Source organism: Rhea americana, unplaced genomic scaffold (assembly GCF_003343005.1).
Source record: "Rhea americana isolate MKP2758 unplaced genomic scaffold, rheAme1 scaffold_150, whole genome shotgun sequence".
NCBI lineage: Eukaryota > Metazoa > Chordata > Aves > Rheiformes > Rheidae > Rhea > Rhea americana.
The window spans coordinates 1914096-1936768 of NW_028185595.1; the positions used below are offsets into that span (position 1 = coordinate 1914096).

Genomic DNA, 22673 nt, shown 5'->3' on the forward strand with positions numbered 1-22673 from the left:
CTATTGTACAGGACGGTCTTTTCTCTCTCATGGGATATACAACAYCAGGTTCAAGGGGAATATTTAAATTACATTTAAAACTTCTTCCTCTCATTAGAGCTGTTAACTGCAGAACTCTAGCAAATATAAGTAGTCCAGGATATGATGGTAGCTACAGAATATAGAGAAAAGACATAAAAGCAGTAACGACAATAGCCTTTTAAATTYGGATTTTATAAGATAATCACTGTTTTCATATTGTCTATTCTTTCCTTCCCTAAGTTGCTGGTATGCGTAAGGCTATTCAGCAAATAATAAAAGAGGTACATAGAATGAAGAACCTAGCAACATGGAAAATAAAACTACGCTTTGTATTTCCTATTGTTATTCTTAATTCTTCATTTCCAAGCCCACTGCGCATAGTTAAAGTTAGAGGTAGGTCACAGAAATAAAAATGACACATAGCAATAGGGTAGGCATGCACAAATTATGTTCCGCCTCACTATATTTCAACTAAAACGAACTCCAAGCCAAAATATGTAATTAACAGAGGCTTGTGCAATATATATTGCTTGACAGAGAGGGCAGAGAGCCATGCAGAAATACTGCYTCAGATGTTTGAAGCAGGATAGTCACATGGACGGATGAATTGTTAAGAATTAACTCATCCTTTCAACGTAACCCAGAAGCTGGGTCTCGCTGCAGACCTGCCACAGCGGTGCTGCTTTCAGCTCTAGAGAGCGCTCCGGCTGAGCAGGGGCACGGGGCTCTCCGCGGCTGGGAAGCGCTTGCCACCAACTGGTGCTCACTGGTTTTCTTTTCTTTTTTCCTCTTTTAGAATAGCCATTTTAAAAAATGACCAGATATCCTAAATATTTCTTTAAYCTGGAATTCAAATAAAGAAATGTCCAGGATAAATGAAGGAAACACTGCAGTTGTGGTTGGGCTGCGGGCAATGAGCACATGCCTGAATTAAAACTAAAGCAGAATGGGCTAACCAGAATTTTTTTATTGAATAGGCAGAAAGAAAAAGGGCCAAGAAGTGTATTTCAAGAATTCTGATTGCCTCCACTCTTACAGAGCAGGCAGACAACCATGATGCTAAGGAAGGTTCACTAAGTTACCTAGGTACATGTGCCATAACACAATTCCCTTCTAACTGCACTTTTTACTATTCACATACGCAATTTCTACCTTTTGTTTGTCTTTCATAAGGAGAAGAACTGGGAGAACATTGAAGTTTCAAAACAAAATGGAAAAAATGGTAGAAAGAAAGATGTGTGGCTGTTTAAAAAAAAAGATATAAACCTCACACGAAGAGGAACTGCTGGTATTAAAAAGAAGTCTCAAGAGAAATCACTTGCTGAAACACATTCAGTTGTCCTTACCTACCTCTGAAGACAAAAAACACAAGACAYGCAGGTAGGAAAAGAAGGGCATAAGCTCATGTTTGCAACACAAAAATCTGAGATGGAAAAAAATCTAATAGGAATCAGAGCCCTGCTCCTTGTTAGCATGGGGCTGCTCCCCGCAGCGCGACAGGCAGGCTCAGCGCAAGTGACTCAAGCAGATGGACCTCTGTTCCCCTCCTGGGGGGAAGACACCCCTCGAGGGCTCCCCCGGGACACAGCCGCTCCCTCTCATCGGCTTGCGCAGTGACTCCCTCAAGCTGCCAGCAGCAGGGCAGGGAAGTGAGGACAACACAGAGTTTACTCTGCGTTGTCCTGAGACTCGAGGAAGCCAGGGGAATGATCAAAAAACCCACGTGTCAGCTCRGAAGTTTAAGTATACACAAAATACAACCCAGCTGAGCCGGAGAATTTGGGCTATTTTTTATGAATAAAAGAAACTTTCCAGAAGGAATGGAGGCTGCACTGAAGGGAAGACCACTGGCATTTGTAAGACCGAGAAGTTTTGTCTTTGGCTGGCAGAGCAGCCAGGAGGCCAGAGCCAGTCCTGCAAAAGGAGAGCGTCCACGGGATCTGCCTCCGCACAGCTCCGAGAGCGGCGAGGGTTGAGATGACGTGATTGCACCGGCAGCACTGGCTGTGGGCCCAGAAGAGGCACTCCACCCAACACCAGGCTCTTCTTGGCAGCCGTTCAGGCCACCAGGATCATGTGTAGGCAGGTTTGGATGTGTAGTAAGGTAAGCAAAGTAGTTATACCTAACCTAAGGACRTAAGTGAAGACACTACTGCAGCCCAAAAGCTGCACAGTAGCTACACAGTTTYTTCGGTAATCTAAGCAGAAGACTATTTGCTCAGGCTTTGAGCAAGGGCATACTTCTCAAATAACATTCATAGTCAACATCCAAAACAAAGACACATGAAGGATACAGTAAAATTCTTATTTAAGATAGCTAGCTTCTTAAAATTAACCTTACTGTAACAAAATCTATTTAAAATATAACCCCGGATGAAACTGCATTCACAAAACCAGTACCACAACCATAATCTTTTATTTTATCAAGGTTTTTGATACTGGGCACATGGGTCAGCATCATCCTTGATAAAAACCTTATTTCCAGGGAGAGAGGTCTTGGATTTATCTGTAAAATACCRTCTATAACAGTTTAGCAACAGCATAACAATAAAGTGGCCTCTCAGATAGGATGTGTAAATTCAGTCAATTGTGGAGTAAAAAGCAAAACATTAACCTTGTATATGAAAGAGTATATAACCTAATTAGAATTTAATACCTAAAATCCCTGCATTGATCACAGAGTTATGGCAATGAATTTCAGACATTCATCCAGAAATGTTAGGAATCACAAAATAATTGCTACTTATCCTTCTTACACACAATACAATTTGCCTCTTTACTATAAATAAATACATACAGTTAAATTTTTGCCTTTAAAATTTGTGGCAGTCATAGTTGTTTTAAAAAATACATCTTTGAACTTTTTTGACTACAACATGTTTTTGTTGTACTGTAACAACATACTTTTGTTGTACTATAACAAATGGTGGTGTACTTTCAAATGTACTTATTAACTATGAGCCTTCAAGAATCACATACATGTTGATATATAAAGGCAAATTTTCAAAAGGTCGCTCTGTACAAATCTATGTAGTCTTTACCCAGCCTATCCTCTTCCTGACATGGGAATACACAAAAATGAAAAATACACAATGATTTTTATGTTAAGTGATATCTGTACCTAGCGAAATGATGTTTGATACTGTGCTATCAAATCCCAAAGCTAAATTTCAAAAGCTCAGTTTCATTTGGCTACCTGGAATTTGTAAAATTCAGTCTAAATSACTTAATTTTCCCTTGTTTCAGACAGGAAACTGCAAATCTCTACCTCTGCCACTGTTAACACTCAAGATGACGTACGAACTCAGAGTCATGCCCAAATGACTGAGCTATCTGTAGTATCCTATTCTAGCTTTTTAATAAAGCATGAATCCACATCGTTTTAAAGATTTTCATAGTTTCGTGATCCTTTATGCAGTCTTCATACAAAGCCCAGAGAACAACAAAGGATGTTGCCACTCTACACTGCACTCCTAATCAGACTAAGCTTGCCAGAGGAGATGGCAGGGTGCCACGTTTACTCAAATTTGAACCTAATTTAGTGAAGTTGTAAATGCAGCCTATGTTTCCCTTCTGAAAAATGGGATCTGCCAAGGGAACAGAAGCTTAAAGCAGAACAGTTTCATAGCCCAGTGTCACAAGTCTTCCACAGGAGCTTCTCCTTGTTCTGAATGTGGATGACGGTAGAAATTTAAGAGGTAAGCCCTACTCTGTACCTGCTCAGGTATGATCATGTAAAAATCCTGTATACACCAAGATGCCACTGAGGTAGGACTTAACTCCTTATAATCTAAGAATTTATAATCTAAGAACCTGCTGATTTAAAAAGCGCAAGATCAGGCTTGTTAAGGGCAGGATTGCTTGTTACTCCGACAGCTCTGCACTCCCAGACACCTCCTTTGATTGAAATCCCTCGAGTGGTGCAGATGACGTGCCTTTTGCTCTATGAATGCCTTGATGGGTCAGCAAGGGGAGACTACACTGTCACTGGCTAGCTGTCTTCAAGACAGAAATGCCACCCGGCATTCCTTCTATTTTAAATTTTAAAGGAAACTATCACTAGCTTTACTTCTCAGAGAATATTTTTAAGTAACAAAATCTCAGTGCAGAAGCAAGGAGTATAAATGCCAAACAGAGTTAAATTGGACATTTTCTGGTAAGTTAAATGTATATAAACATAACCACGTTAAAGTAAGGATAAGGCTTGATGTAAACCTAAAACTCCAGGACACTCGTAATTAAGCATGAAACATTATAATGAGTCCTCTGCTGTGCTCACACATTTATACCTGAATTGAGGTCTCTAGATCAGTGTTGATAACAACATGATTATTTCTAGCATCCTGCAAACGATAATGGCCTAACACAACCTGAAAACGAGGCAAAGTTTCAGACATCGGTATCTGCAGAGGCAATGAAGAACTAGGGAGAACGACAGTGAAACCTCCCACGGGTAAGCAGGGCAGGACGTGAAAGCTGACACTACAGACAAGGTCTTGGTATTAGTTCTGCTGAACACAGGGATATTGCAAATACTGAAAAACTTCTCTCTCTCTGGGATGATCTAATATTTAACAATTGTTACTACAATGTAACAAAATTAACCATTAAGACTGAAGCAGCTAGACTTCTTGGAATTACATCCTTCTCTATGGACTGGATTGACTCTTCATCCTTTTGAGTCACGGCTACTGAAGGGTAGGATGTTAGTCCACACTGGTAAAACACGGCCAAATTCAACAGAATTACATGGATTTCCATCAGCTAATGTACAGCCTCAAGGTTCATGGCAGTTTGCTAAACCTAGGCCCTTCATGTAATACTTAAAAATAACGTATTAGCTGTTCTTCAGAAAAGTATAGGCTTTCTCTGCTTTCTATGTATTCACTGACTACCAGACACGACAAAAAACCAGAGATGGTGGTAGTACCTTAGATTATAAACTGCTCCTGCTGCTGTTTTTACAGCCCGTGCTGGCTCCTTAAAGGGCCATGGATAACCAGCGCTTCTCCTGTCTGAAAGAAGCAACAAATCACTTAGAACCCTTGGATGTATCTGTTCAATCCAAGTATTACTGGTACAATATTTTTTGTCCCCAAACAGTTTCACAAAGCCCCACTAAAAGTAATCTGACTGCAATTCCAGCCTAGTATATTGGTTTTTCAGGGAGACATCCACTCTCAGTTACCGTTCACTTCAAAATACTTCTAGTCCTTCACAAATCCCCCACACAGGGCATGTGTAAGTTGTGCTATCTTCCGTCTCTGATCGATTGTAAGACTCCACTCCATGCTAACATGATGATTTGAAGCCCCTTATACATGCCTTGACTACAACAGCAAAATATATACGGGCTTAAGTCAAATTCAGCTGCATGAATAGTGAAGCCTGTCTCCTCAGCAACAACGAGCACATCAACTATTATTTTAATTCTCTTGCCAGTGGCTTCCTAAAGAAATTCAAAATCAAGTTCAAGGACTGACTTATCTGCTAGGCTCAAGATATCTAAAAGACTGCCTAAGGTACAAGGATGAAAACTGGGGTTGAGAGCTCTGCTAAGCTGACAAAGGCTAATCTTATCTGTGCAGGAGGTGGAGATTTTTCAGAAGCTAACTCAAGACTACGGAATAAATTTTTTCGCTCTATAAATAAGAACTTACATATAAAAAGTTACCACATATTATCCACTTTCTGCTCCAAGTACAAATTGAATTTCTTTGACTGTAACTCCTTTAATATACAAATAGCTATACAACTATACCACTGAGGTGTCGAAAAGAATCAGAACACCCTAATATGCCAAACCAGCATTTACAGTGACCACGAAACAGAACCACTTCCGTCAGGCCATTACTTCTCACCTGTTCACATCAGGATTTCCAATCCGATTGGAATTTAGGGATGTGAGAGAATAGGATGTGTGCATACCAGAGCACTCTGTTTCTTTGAAAAGAAAAAGAGTGAACAAGCAAATACGGGAGAACAAGCTTCGCTATGGTGCTGAGTGGCGAGTAACAGCCTGTGTAATGTACAATAAAGGGGTTTGTAGGACGTCTGCCTAAAGACCTATGGACCAGAGTGACCTGGTTTGATGTCTGACCTCATAACTCAAGCTACTTTGAGCAGGCTGGACTAGACAATCTCCAGATATCCTTTCCAGCCTGCATTATTTGTGATCCTTCCAATTTCAGGGTTTCATAATGCATAATTCTCAGGCCAGGGAATACCAGTTTTCTCGGCATTATTAGAATATAATTACTTGCTATTCATCAGATATTGATGTCTGTATAGAATTTATAACTTAGCAATTAACTTAAAGGTATGCAGATCCTGTGTAACTGTGCACGTTATTTGTATCAAAAGAATAAATATGAGCCTTAATACAAGCACACATTTTCGTCCATCACTGCATAACGAATTAGTATGCTCTATGAGCATTTACCCCTCAATTTGTACCAAACTTTGCAATCTCTTTAGAAAAGAACTACATAGCTGGCTATGTATTAAATTTTGCAGCTGGCCTCCTTAAAGCATTCATTACAGGAATTCCACTATATGGTGGCACACTATATGGTTCTCAAACATTTCAGCTATCCAAAGGAGTATCAAAAGGAAGAGTCAAAGAAAAAAAACATACAAAAGCAGACACACAATGCTTCTCACACCCTTTCTGGCTTGTGGGAAACCTAGATCTTCATGACAGTAAAGTATGATTAAGAAGTGACAACAAATAATGGATATTTGAATATTACAAACACAAGACACATTTGTTTTTAGAGATGGAATTTGTGGATTTTAAATAGATTGTGAAGGATGAAATAATGCCCATGTCAAAGGAGAAATATTCCACCATATAGACAATGTATGTAAAAAAAAAACAAAATAGATAAATAATCCATTCTGAGTTATGTGAGTATTTGTGTATGCTGGGCTGTTTGGCAGATGTAGCATGGAAGATGGATATTTCACTACATAAAGTATGTTTTATACTTACGTTTTTCATTCTGAAGTGCTAAGCATTTTCTGCATCCCTTTTCAATATATATAAACTCATGAATAGCATCATTCAATTTTCCTTTTAAAGTATGTTTTTATATGTACCAACTGCACAAATAACCAATAAAAAGCAACAAAAATAAAAATGCTATTTTTATACCATTTTAGATTCACGACCAAACTGCTTTTAATCCTGCATGCCCAGACAAAGCCTAGGATAACTTCCTTTGTTTGTTACTTCTTTATCTTTCTAAACGGTAAAGAAGAAAAATGGTAAGGAAAAATCTGATAATCCTTCAAACATAGCCAGTTGCCTTGATATTTAAATACTAAATAAATCTGAAATATTGATTTTGATCTCACCACTTCCCTCCCCAAGAAAGCCTGGAGTATTTAATCAGCATTTGGACAGAATTTAAAGGTGAAGGACTCTTCAAGCGCTGCTTGCTACATATTAAAAATGTTTACTCTCTGGCAACTCATGGCTCTCCTCCTCCCCTGACCTCTCTAGAAATGGAATAAGTATTTAAGCCACCTTTCTGCTTATAGACAGAGTATTTCTTTTCCATTTCTCAGCTGAACCCATCTGAAGCACCAGCTAGGCTTTTATCTTCATTGCCCTGCATCTGTATTTGACACAGTTTTTAATGCACGCTGGGACAGGCAGGATGTTATTAGTTATAATGGGACTTGTTTGCTAGAAGCAGTTCTCCAGGGAAGAGAAACACAGTGTCTACGTGAGCAGACAAGACCAGCTACCCCCGCTGCAACGGAAGTGAATTAAGTGAAGTGAACGACCAACGCTTTGGATCAGCACACTTTGGTCCCCGATCCATCCCAGGGGAAAAGGGCAAAACTATGCATTGCCATGATTTACTTCCAATAACATTAAAAAAAAAAAAATCTAACATTTGTGAATGACACAGCTAAATGACAATTAAGGTTATTAATTATTAATGAAATGTTAAAGGGAAAATAACCAAATCTTATTTGGAAAACTTGCATTATCTCCCTCTTAGTGCTCAAATAAAATTATAACTGATATATGGTACAATTTATTATAAAATTATACCATACTCTGCCTGTTCCCAGTGATTTCAATTGGGTACAGTACCGTTCCCCATAGCTGAACAGCTGCCACATTCTAAGGATTCCAGAAAATGTCAGAAATACTAATGTATTCTAATTAGGCTTCACTGTAACCAATTTGTTCACTACTTAGAAATGAAGCAGCTTATTTTTTATATATATACTTTATATAACAGCTTTTTAACACTGTACAGAAATATTTCATCAGTTTAGAGCAGAGAGTGAGAAGATCTGCCCTAAGCCAAACTGCAGAAGTCTTCACTTACTTGAAATACTCCACTATATATTTCATGGCTAGCTAACACAAGAACACCTTGCAATATCAAAATATTAGCTGAAGCTCTCTCACCTAAAGACTGATGCAGTTTGACCTTGTTGAGTTTATGAGACCTCCACAGGATTTAATCAAGGAAAGTGAACTTTGGAACAGCTTTAGGTTTCGAAGTAAATACATATTTGGGAATAAGTTAAATCAGGCATAGTGACTATCCAATTTACTGTAATAACTTCTGTAAGTGGTTAGGAACCTTTCACAAAAATCCCTCTTAATCTGCATATCACTGACTGGAAAAATTATCCTGCAGTTTAATGACACAGGTCTGCCTTCCTGGTCAATGTACGTATCAGTAAACCAGAGACATTAAAGTGCATTTTGCAGCATGCATACCTGCTTTTATTTTGAATGAAACAACTTATTGATTTTAATTATTTCCTAATCTGAAATGAAGTAATTGAATTCAAGTAAAGGACCAGCAGTAGTAGCCCTGTAACACATCATCTTTAATAAACAAGTAATTTTTAATTATAGGACTACTGTCATTTGTTGCTATCTTTCTGCATGCTTCATAACATCTTTATCTCAAGTGCTAAAACATGGAGAATGAAACAAAAAAATTAAGACCTTGGGGCATATTGTGCAAATGATTTTTAAGGCTGGCTCTCATTAAATCTCAATAGGAACATCTGGCTTAAAAAATCAGATATGTAATATATATCTTGCTAGAAAATTTGAAAAATACAGCATTTTATCTGAAAAATGCTGATGAAATTCTCAGAATAGCAGGAGAAACAAACTATAAAGGGGAAGTACCAGATGCATTCTAAAACAGAAGGTGAATAAATATCTCAAATTCTCCTGAATAAATGTTTCCCCTTAAAAATTATTTCATATTTAAAACTTCCCATGTAGTAATACTTTTCAATTGGGTAATAAGCATTTCAAGATATGGTAACTAGAAACACAAATACTGGTGAGAGAAGATAGACTTTACTTATTGAACGCTCTGTGTAGAAAAGATTAAAAGGAAGAGGGAAATCACCAGATTTTAATGAGCACCACCCTCATTTTATTTGCACAAAATTTCAGAAAGCTTGAAAGCATTAACAATTTCAAGACTCACTTCAGAATATCTGCACAGTTTGGTATCTGAGTGGAATCTCATATGTAAGTAAGGTTTTTGATATGAACTATTGTTTGAAATAAAGGATGAATTTGGTAATTTTCATTCACTTTTCAGCATGTAAGCAAGCAAAAATGTTATAAAATTCTTTAACAAAAGATTCCAATGTAAAAATCACAAAACTGATAACCTCTCCAGGCTTGTCTGCGTTTGAATTACAGAAAGGCTGCAAGTGCAAGCTAGTGCTTAGGAATCAGCATAGATTTTGATAGGGTTTTAATTTCCCCTTCAGCTTTCTAGCTAGTGCAGTCTCTACACAGAAGTACTCACGTGTTTGGTTTCTGATTTAGAACCATCCCTGCGGAGGAATACTGCACAAGCAATGATGCAGACCTGTTTACATAAGCTTAACATTTTCTATGGGGTAGCACTCACCTAGCATTTCCTTCAAGTAAATGTTACCCTCAGCCTTCACAAAGACAAAGTGACCTTGACGTTAATAACCAGTTCTCTAAATATGGAAGTTTTTCCCCCATTCTAAGTCCAATGTATTTCTGACTTTCTATTTTGGCAAAGCAGGTTCAACTCTGCACAGGAAAAACTGAAGATATATATGGATTGGCTTCACAATAAAGAATCAATTAATAACGATCCAAGCTAGGCAGTAGCAAAATGCAATTCCCCCCCCCCCTCCCCCCCCCCAGTTTCAAAAGAAACCAACAAAAAATGCATTGGATTTAAAAATCTATATCCCCATACAATGTTTTCCAACTCAGCTATCTATTACCAACACTGCATGGGGAGCAGTGTCAACTTTCATTTCCTCTTCATATTCCTAACAAACTCCTCTGCAGTGATTTTCTCTCTTAAGTCTAAGACATCTTTCAAATTTATCAGAAACAACAAAAGGCACATTACCGTTGTTTCTCCTGAACTGTCATCAGATTACTCTGAAAAAAACTATTTGTGGGTTATAGAATTAATCAGAATTTGTTAAAATTTTGTTTCATATTGTGCTTTCTATTTTCAACAGCAAGTAATTATCACGACCCATGCCTTCCTGCTCAAAGTACTACTTTGCTTGTTTAAAAGCAAGTGCTTCTGCAATTTAAAAATAAAAGAAAGCAGGAGAGAGGGAGAGAAATATCCAACTTTCTTTTCTAACTGCTTCATTTTAGGCACACTGCCTTCCATTGTAAGGTTGCATGCTAAAATGCTAATTCCTCTACTAATTCCAGAGAGAAGTGATCTGTAACCCAGCAGATACACATTTTGCCTTGCTTTATTAAATGGAAAGCAAAAGAAGTCAAATCAGTTTATATTTAAAATATGATGAAAAGTTGATGGCAACATGCTACAGGAACTGAGTTCTACCTTCTGGTGCTCCCAGTGGTTAAACAAAAAGTCAGTTTTCTCATCTGTACTAATGCCCCTGTGGCTTCAGGAGAACCAGCATCATCTGTGACATTTAGGCTTTTTGTATGGGTGCATACTGAATTTACAAAAAYAACAAGTCCTCTTGAGGGACTCACTCCACAAACAGCCCAGCAACCACTTTTGATTCTTACCAATTGGAAAATCACAGTGTTTGATGTGGTGCTACTTTTATGATCAATAAATCACCATTTTGTAAGAAAAAATGTTATTGCTAAATGGATCTTTTTTATTCATTTGTTCTTTTTCTTAATTGCCCTCTTAGAGCCTAGAATCACAATCTAGTATTATTTTTTTTGCTACAAAATGCTTTATTTTTTAATTAAAAAGAAAGATTTTAACTCATGATTGGACTATTGTATTTATTTCTTAAATAATAAAACCATTATTGCTACCGTTTCTCTGTTTCTTCCACAGAAAGGGACAGCATCATGAAGCACTGTGGTTTCTTAGCTTAGTTGTTTGACCCTCTGAATGACTATTTGAAAGCCAATTAAAACATATGTGGTCTAGATTCATTACGAATCTTACTCACTTGTCATACTCATGAATAACTTCACTCCTTCAGCATCAACCTAAAAGATCACATCTGCAATTTTATAATTGACTGCAATGAATACAGYAGAGATGCATCTTTTTGTTATATGGGTTTCTGTAAAAATATTAAAATGCTAAAAGTGCAGATCATTTTTAATTATATGAAAGATTAACTATCAGCTCTTGTAGTTCAACTCTACCCTAATCACCCAAGAACATTTAGAAAGAAAGGCTTAAACCGCATCTTGCAGCTATTTCGCCTCGTATCTTCCTTCGCCGCATATAAAAAAACATGCCACAGTCTGCTGATGCTGAGCTGACCGACCTGCTCTGCACTGCACTGTTAAATACTGTGAACGGAAACTAAACGTACAACGGGAAGGATTCGGGCGCCGTTATGCAAACCGTGTTTGAGCAAACACGAAACCTGTGTCGCACTCGAACATCTGGGACTCACTGCACGGCTCCCGATAACCACCGAGACAGCACAAGAAGAGGCAATGAAGCCCAGATGCCAGACACAGGTCACGGGCCATAGAGCCGGCAGACTGCAGCGAGGGGGAAGTAAAAGAATCTTTTAAGGGTATTAGAAAGAGAGGGAGGAAAGTTTGGATTTGGATAAGCAGACTGCCATGTCCCACTTGCCTAAATGGTCACTAGGGATGATGTTAAGATCCACCAGACACTGAAGTTTTTGTTAAAGCAAAAATTATTACTTTCGCATCAAAACTTTTAAATTGTTTAACAGAAGTATTTATTTGCATTGAAATATTCAAGTTAAGTCTGCAGTACCCAATGTCCAGGGTCAGCTCTCGTATTTGATAATCTTCAAGGAGGGAGCTAGACCATGAAACCTTTCTGCTCTAATCCTGTTACTGAATGAAGAGAGAATAGGGCAAGTATAGTAACCYTAATTTCTCATGTCCCACTTTTCGCTAGGCTTTTAATAATATAACCATGAACTGCTGCAACAGTAAAAAACTGATATTGTTTTACCTCCGTCTACTCTGCACAGATGTGTTTTGAATATAACTGACACAATGAGATGGACAGTTTTATGTGAATCAATACTACATTACTGAAAACATAGAAATATGTGCTGGGAACTGCAAAAATCTAAACACGCAGTTACAATATTAACGGCAGCCAGAAAGCAGGTAATCGTGACCCCACCATTACCTTAATTGTCTGCACATTCAAGACACAGAGATGAGCAAGGACCATGACCTGAGAGCTGAGCACCTCCAAGATGCTCACGTATCCAGTACATTTCAGTTTCATATTTAATACATCAGAAATACTACATTAGGTGAAGATTCCTAACAGGATACTTGGCTTCTGTYGGCATGTGTAGAACAACTTTATCTAAAAAGAAGTAGACTGAGGCTATCTGTGGGAAGTATTTCCAGAAGTTAAGGTTATCCTAGTAAGTATTTAATGAGCAGATCAGAATAGAGACGGAGGCATAGGACACGAGAAAAGAAGTGAGTAACACAAATTTTGTAAGAACTCGGTTCAATAAGAATGGGTCAGGATATAGCCTACCCTGTAACTGGCATCCTGAACAAGTCCTCACATTACTTAATCCTTACTTAAGGATTTAAAACAACCAGTATTAGAGAGGGGTCTAAGCACCGTGTCTAAAGGATACATCAATATTGAGTATCAGTGTGCATTTCATTCCTGGTGAGTAGTTTCTACACAACAGATAACTGACAGTTTAAAGAAAAATCTTTCAACAGTTTCAGGTCTTTTTCCCCTAGGCCCTAAATAGATCACAAAGCAAAATTCTGAACTGACAGTTGAGAGATGCTACAGAACCCCCTTTTTTTTTCTTTTCTGACACTAATATTTTTAATACAGCATTAAACTAAGAAAATACCAAGTGAAGCATTTCAAAACCATGAAATATCTTAGKAAAACAAGTCTCTAACTTCTAACACACACTACTGTTAATTTGATACTATGTTAGAAYTGGAGAAAAAATACACAGGAAAGCTGAAGAGGTAAGACCTTCTGTCTGAATTGTTATTCTGTTTTAGAGCAGAGTTTGTTGCAGTCAGGCAAAAGACATTTGGCCTTATCTGCATCTTCAAGCACAAAAGAGTATGTTAAACTGATATTAAAGATGTAAGAATTACATCTTGGGGATGTATAAGCAAGGATGCAAGGGATTAATGAAAAGATATCTTAAAAAAGAATAGTAAACCCAGTCCTCAAAAGGATGCATAGGTATTGTTCACTTCTGTTATTTATTTATTAATAAGAAATAAACCTATATATTGCCAAGATCTTAGACTACTTATCCATCCCAGTATGATCGATCTCACTAACCCCACACAAGCATTCCAGTGTCTTTTTTATTTTGCATCCAGCAATCCTGTGTAATTCACTCACTTGCTGAAGCTGTTCTTGACACCACAGGGAAGAAAATAAGAGAAGACATCATCTCTGGAACAAGAGAAGACTGCCTGGTGCTGTGAATACTCCTCTATGAACAGCAAAATCAGCTTTGCCCTTTTGAAAGTCAGATCAGCAGCTTGATTGATTACCCCTCTCCCTCTTGGTTTTTTTGGTCTTTTAAGAGTTCAAGAATTGGCCAGAAAATCAATATAACTCATGTACAAGCCCCTCCAAAAGCAGAAGAAATGTGATTTTAGGTTGGGAAATCATTTACCAATATCTGCTGGGTGAATCTTTGAAGCATCAGCCAAAATGCAGGACTCTCCTAAAAATACACTCATTAACGTTTTGCAGCTAGAAAGGGAATAAATAAAGTCATGTTCTGCATATATCCTATACACAAAGAAAGAGAAAAGCTGCTCAAGTGGTAACATATTTCAATCATTTATAGGGAGACTTCACCAAAGAATACRAACAGGAAAATTATCCCTAGCGAATAACCTTCCCTTTTAGCCCCAAAGATCCCCTGCTGCCCTCTGTATGATTTACAAACGAAAAGTAATTGTGATTCTCAACTCCCCAAAACTTGGAACATAAACAAATCTCTATACAGCAGATTATATACTCAGAATGGAATACTATATCACAGACAGCTATGATAAAGTAAGAGGAGGTATATATTAGTTCTGGATATCTTGGTGCTACAGAAATTGTTTAAAAAATTTACTCATGCCTGAAACACAAAAGTAGCAAATTATGTTTTAGTTACTGGGATAGAAATTAAAAGAGAGTTACAAATTAGAAGCAGAACTTCGTATGAGATCAGAAATAAGAGCTGTTATTGTTACAGCATATAATCTGGGAACCACAGCCAAGAGATTTTATTCAGAGCTTAGGAAGAGAGAGAAAAGATGACACATTTACAAAAAACAAACAAACAAACAAAAAATCCAAAAACCAAAGCCAACAACATTAAATAAATAAATACTATTGCACAATCAATGTCAAAATTACTGTTCTCAGGTCATAGAAATACCCAAATGTCACTTTTTAAGGGAAATTTCTACCTTATGAGTCTCTCTCAACTTGCATGACAGAAATTAAAATGTAAATTGCATGCATAAAATGTCAGGAATTGTTGAGAATCTCGCAGATTAATTCATGCAGTAACTGCTACTGTTCTGTTTTGCGGAAGAGAAGCACAGAGAGAGAACCATTCCACGATACTCAAAATGAAAGTGTGACACCACATACTTAAAAGACCTCATCACAGACATGCTTATCAAGAGACCTGCTACCCAGTGTAAAGACACTAAGACGACTGTATAAACAAGAATGAGGAAACTGAATTTGCAGATAGAGAAACAGTCAACGTTTCTAAAATTTTTTGTCATGTCACTATACATACTACTGAAATGTTTCTAATCATCAGTAATGAAAAGCAGACATGGTCCAAATATGCTACGCATTTTTCAAAGAAAAAGGAAAAATGTATTCTTCACTCTACAGAGCATTCAATCTAAAACTCTGTTGGTTTTGCCTGAAAGATTTTTTATACTTTGTAAGATATAAGCTGTTATAGATTAATTTCGAGTATGAAATGCATTGCAGGAGTCTAATATATCCAAGTCTTTCTAAATTGCTCTTTGTCAGATACGACAGCTTTCCACTGTCTCCTCCCACACACTTTCCATYTCTCCTGAAAATTGCCTCATCTTTGAATCATTACTGTTGTAATTACAATAAAAATCAGTAGAAGAAAAAAATCTTTGACACAAAGAGCATCACTGTAGGACAAAAATATCTTGTGTCCAAAGGTAACACAATACTGCAGTATGAATGTTTCTGTTGATTACTGACTTCGTGATAGTGTAAAAATCTAAATCTTTGTACATGATAGGTGGCATTCCTTCCTGTCTAGAAAAAATGTAAACATGCCTAGAAGCTGGAAATGGCATGCTCATGCCAAAACACTTGGGAAAAATGTTCAGTGAAAACAGAAGTATAAACTATCTATTTAATATTCAATTAGGAGAGTTTCGGTACTCCAAAAGGAGGTATTTTAAGCCTTTACCTATATGGTGTAATATTTGCTTTTGTTTGAGTGTTTCAGAGTGATCCAATATATACATTAACAAGCAATCATCTTACATGCTACAGAAAAGAATATGCAGCTTCCTCAGTTGGATCAATGATATATTCCACTTTTAAGAATGGAGTCAGATTCTTAAAGGGATGACAGAGCAACTCTTAATATACGCCACTACAAAATAACATACACTTTCATACTACAAAGGACAATTTCACAGTATCATTAAAAATCAATCTGGAAGAGATTTTATCTTGTGTTATGATTATGAAGTCTGCTTTCTGCCCCATGGTAGGATCAATTATCTCAACGCTGTTCTTCACAGACATACGTTTAAATTGTTGTTAAAATCTCCACTGGTGATGATTCCATAACCTGCCTAATGTATTCCAGCTCATCATTTATTGATACATTTTTTCTGCTATCTAACCTAAATCTCCCAAATTGCAATTTAAACCCAAACTTCTCATCTTCATCAGCCTAGACACAAAGTAATTTCTTCCATTTTCCTGCAGCTTTTGATGTATCTTAAGACTTTTGATCATTTCCTACAAGTCTGCCTTTGTGTAGATTAAGAAATCCTAGTTCCTTCAAAACTTTCTTCTTTATTCTAGGCCCTACTTCTTCATGAAAATATTGAATAGAAGAAAATATTGAAACTAAGGACAGAGCTCCAAATCTCTTGTTTTCTAGGGAACACATCCTACCGCTTGACATTCTCGGAGGCAGAAGACTCTGTGGAGGGAAGAGAGGGGCAGATCCTCCTCACTTCTGGAGTTAGACTCTGAAAATCATCATCCTGGTAAGTAARAACAGTCCTGTAGCGATGCACACATTACCACTGTTCAGGCTTTGCCTAGCAGGCAGGTATCTGAAGGTTCAGCTTCTATGACTGTCAAAGGGGGCACAGTTCATTTGCAATAAAAATAAAAAAGAAAATATGAGAACTGTCTTGATCTTAATCTGCAATAGAGTACCTATATTTTCAAATTTCCTGACTATAACTTTTCACCACTTTCTGCCTGAAAGGAAGAATGCTTAACCTACATCTAATGGAGGAAAAGAGCAGATAGGAGCCAGGCTTCAGGAATATGATAAGCTGCCATGAAGAAAACCTCATATATTGTCTTTTGGTGAGAGCTCACCTTATAAGATACAGTATGTGTGTAGGCCTTTTAATTTTAATCTTTAATTTCATAAATATGTAGCATTAAACCCTGGTTTCACAGTGACTTAATAACAGTCCTATTTCATGCTTTAGTGACGTGAATTACAGATGGAATTAGACTTTTAAAACAGTATTTTGACTCCTTCTTAAGATCTCTCTATATCACACTGTCCTTACTCTGCAATCCTGACAATTCTTATGGAGAATATAGTTCTATCCGAATATTATTTTCAGTGAATGTAATTGATCTGTTTTAGAACAGCATTCATTAATGACACTAAAAACTCAGATGTTTCAAGTAAAAACTAATTCTTCAAACTTAAATTTATGGCATGGTATTAGTTTAAGATTTAGCAACTGCTATAGCTTAGTCTATTGCTTTGTTATTAGTTTTCCAATATTTTTTCCTCATCTAGATTACCCTTTATTATTTAGCTGTAACTTCCTCCATAATTGCAATCACTGAATAGTAATCACTTAATAAACATATCCTGACAGATCTATTTTTGCACAAGGAAAAGATTTATTTTTTCATCATCACTCCAGCAAGCTATTTTTCCTCTTACCCAAAGTAGCAAAGTGAAATCTAGTTCCTAGTGTAGAGTTCTGCTTTGCTGCCTACAGTATTTAAGTAAGATCAGACACCAATCCTTTCACTTTTACATTATCTGGGTATCCACAGATTTACCAAAAACTGCACAAGGTGGAATTCATGCTCATTGATTTATATACATAATTCTGTTGCTGCACATAGGTGAAAGCTGCTTTGGACAAAAAGCAGGTTAACAGGGAACTAATAATAGCATTCTTGGAGACTTTGCAGAGTGCTTTTCTGATAATGCAAGTGAGTGGGAGAGAAACAGCACTTCATCTGAATTTAACCAGAGAGGATGTGAGCTCAGATACTCAGCACTGAAATATCAAAGARTAGTCAACTGTCTATAAAGGAATAATATTATATTAAATAGAATAAAATACCCTGAATGAACTTGGAATACCTGCAGGTTGCTGCAGTGAATGCTCTTCCACTGCCACATGAATGGTAAAGAAACATGCAGAGAAGTAAATTTTTTTTTTTTTTTTTGGTTTATATAAAAATCTGTGCTTCCTCAGAAACAGACTGATTTTTCCTAAGTGAGCTTAGACTGAAATCACTAGTATCAAAGCAAGTTTTCTACTGACTTCAAGAGATTTTAGACTAGGTTTAGCAATAAATGCATATTCAGAGTAAAGCAGTTTGTCAGGTCCCTTCCAAACAGGACTAAGACACGGCTTTGGATATAGAAGAATAGAAAAGATCAAGGTTTGAATACACCAGATCTGCATTCATGAATATTATCTTTTTAAGTGAACATTTCTTAGTAAATAATTCTGGTATCAAATGGTCTGAACTTCTGTCTGAAAGCTAAACCATGGAGAAAACGCACAAAGCTAAAATAAGTTTCCGTAAAATTTCAGCACGTGTTCACTTTCCAAACTACTAATTAAAATACCTTGAGCAACTCATCCTTGTTCCGAAGTAACAACCCATTTGTTAAGAAAAAAATTTTGTGCGGTAACTTTTAGGATTTTTTATGCAAACATGGATGAAAGCTGGTTTTGTCCTTCTCTTCCAAATTCTCTCTCCCTCTCAGCCCCATAATCTAAGCCTCTGTGTTAAAACCCGAAGAACGGGACCAGGCCGAGAGCTCCCTCTGAACTGAATCTCCTTTCTGGCATCACTTTTTGTACTTTTGCAAATGACCTCACAGATCAGGCCTGATGATATGAACATACGCAAYGCCTTATTAATACTGCCAGGCACAAAAGCAAGAAGGTGTTTGTCTACACACATAACTGCTCAAATGGCTAATTAGTAAGGCAAATCTAAATTTTTTGCTCTAGTCTCATCTCTGACACAGGCAGACACATATAAATGTTCGAAGAAATCTTTCTAACGCATACACACCCCCCAAACATAACAAAACCACAATCCTTAGACATTTTATCTGCTTGAGGTTCTGCTCCCTTCCTCTCAAAAGGAGCAGTGATTATGTACATCCATAACAGCGAAAGTATTTATTTCACATCTCTGAATATCTGGACTAAAAATCTCACTTCAGAGATCAGCAGTCCTGCTTGTAATTTTCAGAATTCACTTAAAGACTCTGTACAAGGCATCTTTTTGTGTGCACAGTAATAAAGACTTTAAATATACTGATTTTCTCTAAACATAGACATATTTCTRAAAGATTATAAAGCAAAACAAATCTTGTGCAAAGCAGCAACTTTTAAAGTAAATAATTACTGCACAATTTAATGCAAAATATTTATTTACATAGTAGGCACTTTGTAAAGATGGAAAGTTCTTAATATTAAAACAAAATGCCTACATTGATCTAGCAGAGATATATTGATACAATGGAAGTCAGAAAGCAACAGTGAAAAAACACTCTGCATCTACACTGGTGACAAAGTGTTCAATCACAAAAGCTTTGATTTAAATCATATTAGCACACTGTGTCGGAAGCATGCAGCACCACAACATCAAAGGATATGCCCTAATACGTATTTTTTTTTTTTTTTTTTTTAGTAAGGGTATGCTTTTAGTTTCCAGCTCATACGTGTATCTGAAAAGGTTTATATAGCCAAGGAGAAATCAGAGGGGAATGAAAAAGAAAAACAGATTGAGGGATGCAAAAATCTCACCAAACTTTTAATTAAAGAAATAACAATTCACTTGTAATAGGACTGTCCCATTAGGGTCCCTGATTGCCACGAGAATCTCAATTCACCTACTGCCTTTTCTTTGTTAAATTTACCTCTTCAGGATGATTAAAACAATCTTGGAATTTAGGGTTGATCTAGGGTTTGGACTCGGTGGGTTTCTTTCAAGGTGTGTCTCTCAGCCTTCCAAAAACTCTTCAGAGAAACACACACTTGCTTGAAACTCATATTGTTTCACTTTGCAGTTGAGTACTCTTGTTCCAGATGATTTTCATGAGACTTCTCAGAAGAGACATAGCTGCTTAGAAATTCCCACTTAGATTAAAGCATAGGGAAAATAACTGTTTTTTTCCTTTGTTTTCTGTAACTTCACAAGATAGTCCAAATACACTACCTGACTTCTTGTAGAAACAAAATGAAGAACTTCATTTAGGAACAATTCCTCTCCAAAATAAAATTTCAAGCACTGCAATTGAGAGGATGGAACACGATTACTTTGTGCAAGTATAACCTTTCTGAACTTCCCAGGCTGWCACATCACAGCTGAGATGCAATCGTGTTAGTCATGGCACTCTGCGTGATGCCAATGCTGTACTGAGCAGCACGCTGTTCGGAAAGGGTACAGCAGCATGCTGCAGTACCGGCAAGGCCCTCCCATGCTGTGATCGTCTATATGCAAACACCATGCCCACTGTCACAGCACAACACAGGAAAATGCTAGGGAGCTATTTCTGTAACAACGGGAACACTTATTTCTCCGTAACTTGACCCCTGCTCTGTGTGGTGGTGGTGGTGGTGATGTGTTTCGGATGCGATGTATAATAGCAGCAAAGCACTGATGCATCAGACCAGGAAATTAAAAAAGATGCCACTCACACAAAGGAACGTTTAGTTAAGTTTGACAAGCTTGGGTCAGCTGATACCTCAATGGACCATTTGTTACATCTTTATTTACTAATGTTCATTCGCTGAGGACTTTCTTTCCTCAGATCAGTTTGTTACTGAGTTTGAATGACCCCCAGAGCTCCTCTCCATTCCACCCTTCACATCTGGAGAGGCAGAGGCAGTGTCTGAAAGCGCTAGGGTCCTTAAAGGAACAGCCTATTACAGTACACAACAGCAACTATGTTTCTACGATTTATGAAAAGAAAGCAATATGTGCCTGTTTCGGTGCCTGTCGTTTGCCTACCAATGGTGCAGTGCTCCCCATTCCAGCCCTCTCTGCATTCACATTTCCCATCTTTACAAGTTCCGTGCTCTGTGCAGCGGGGATGGCACACACGCTGGTCACACGCCGCTCCGGTCCAGCCCTCTTCACAGCGGCACGCTCCGCCAATGCACACCCCGTGAGTGCCACAGTCCACAGAACACACTTCTAGGAGGAAAGAGAGTAGGAATTACAGCTAGCACAGGCAGAGACGACGGGGCAGACGTAGCGTGTACTTGCCATGTATAGTGAAAAGCAGAGTAGAACAGACAATCTTTTATTGAGAACTATACGCTGTCAAAAGCTGCCACAACCATATTCTGATCAAAACCAGCATTTACCTCTTTTGTTAAGAAACAAACAGTTATTAAAGTAGTCATTAAAAATCTGCTAATGTATGCTGGACAGCCAGCTTTAGAGCAGCATCCTCTACCCAAATGCAAAAAATTCACAAGTAGCATGTTCAAAATCTATCAGCTCTGCAGAGGGCGAGCCTTTAATTCTGCTTTATTCAAACCTGAACCCATGGTGATTTTGCTATGGGTATTTGTCTGGTAAGAATGAGGCTGAAACTCACCCAAAACTCATTTAGCAGCGCACGCTGACAATTCAGGGTCACTTACACTCTAGGAGTGACTGGAAAAAACACTTGCAGCTGAGAGTTTTTAGAAACCTATTGCTACTATGCTCAGTTATCCAGTGTCTGAAATGCTTTTACTGCCAGCTGAAGTTGTAGAAAAGCAAACAGAGGGGATTTTTGCCTCATGCATCTTCAGTAAAACTGAAAGTTAAACTCTCATTCATTAATTTCTCTGGCTGCTGCTGATGCATGAAGCAAAAAGCACACATCTTCACATTTATTCGACTGGTGGGGTATTCTGAGTCAACAGAATAATCTTAAGAAATAATGAACAGTGTGAAAACTCTAAGTTAGAGACTTGCTTTTGCCTTCATCCATGGAGCTCCATGCCAGTTCCATCTCAAGACTCAGCTTACAATATAAATGCAAAAATGTAATATTTCCACCAAATAGAATGCTTGCTGTCTTGTCCAAACTGTGTTTTTTGCCTTAGCTCTTTCTGTTAGGATAATCAAGTTTTAYGAGCATTCACTCAACTGTGTAGCATTGGAGAGGATGAACTTCATAGCTTATATTTTTGTCTGCTTTTCAACATGTCTCTTGCCTAGAAGTAATTGTTTAAATTCCCATGAAAAATCAAAGAGGGGAAAATATCCTACCTGTGAAAAGCTATTTTTCTGTTCTGTGAAGTTCTCAAATGTATGCTGTTCTGATGTGTAATAAAGCAAAACCAAAAAAAAGTACTTACTTAAATGTACTGTTTTCCATTCCTCAAATGCTGTTAAACGTATCCATAGATTATTACCACGGAAGGTTTTATTTAAAGGTGGAAACAGGTATGATGCAGTTAAGTAACTTTTGCAGTMCTCAAGAGTGTCAGTATCAGAATGAAATACAGACTTTTATATCCCCCCTACCCATCAGTCCCAAATTAAGGATGTCATAAAATTTATTATCCTATGTATATACAAAACCTCACACTTCCCACAATAAGGCAAAACAGGACCAATCATCTTCAAAAGTTGCAAAGATTTTTTTTTTAA

At 37.5% G+C, this 22673-nt stretch overlaps 1 protein-coding gene across 1 annotated transcript in view; it reads right to left on the minus strand.

Moving 5' to 3' along the window:
• TENM2 (teneurin transmembrane protein 2) overlaps positions 1 to 22673 on the minus strand; it is a 167304-nt gene that overhangs the window by 59672 nt on the left and 84959 nt on the right. The window contains exon 10 of the mRNA XM_085299595.1: positions 21033 to 21218. Coding sequence (XP_085155721.1) covers positions 21033 to 21218 — 186 coding nt within the window. The remainder of the gene's footprint in view (positions 1 to 21032; positions 21219 to 22673) is intronic.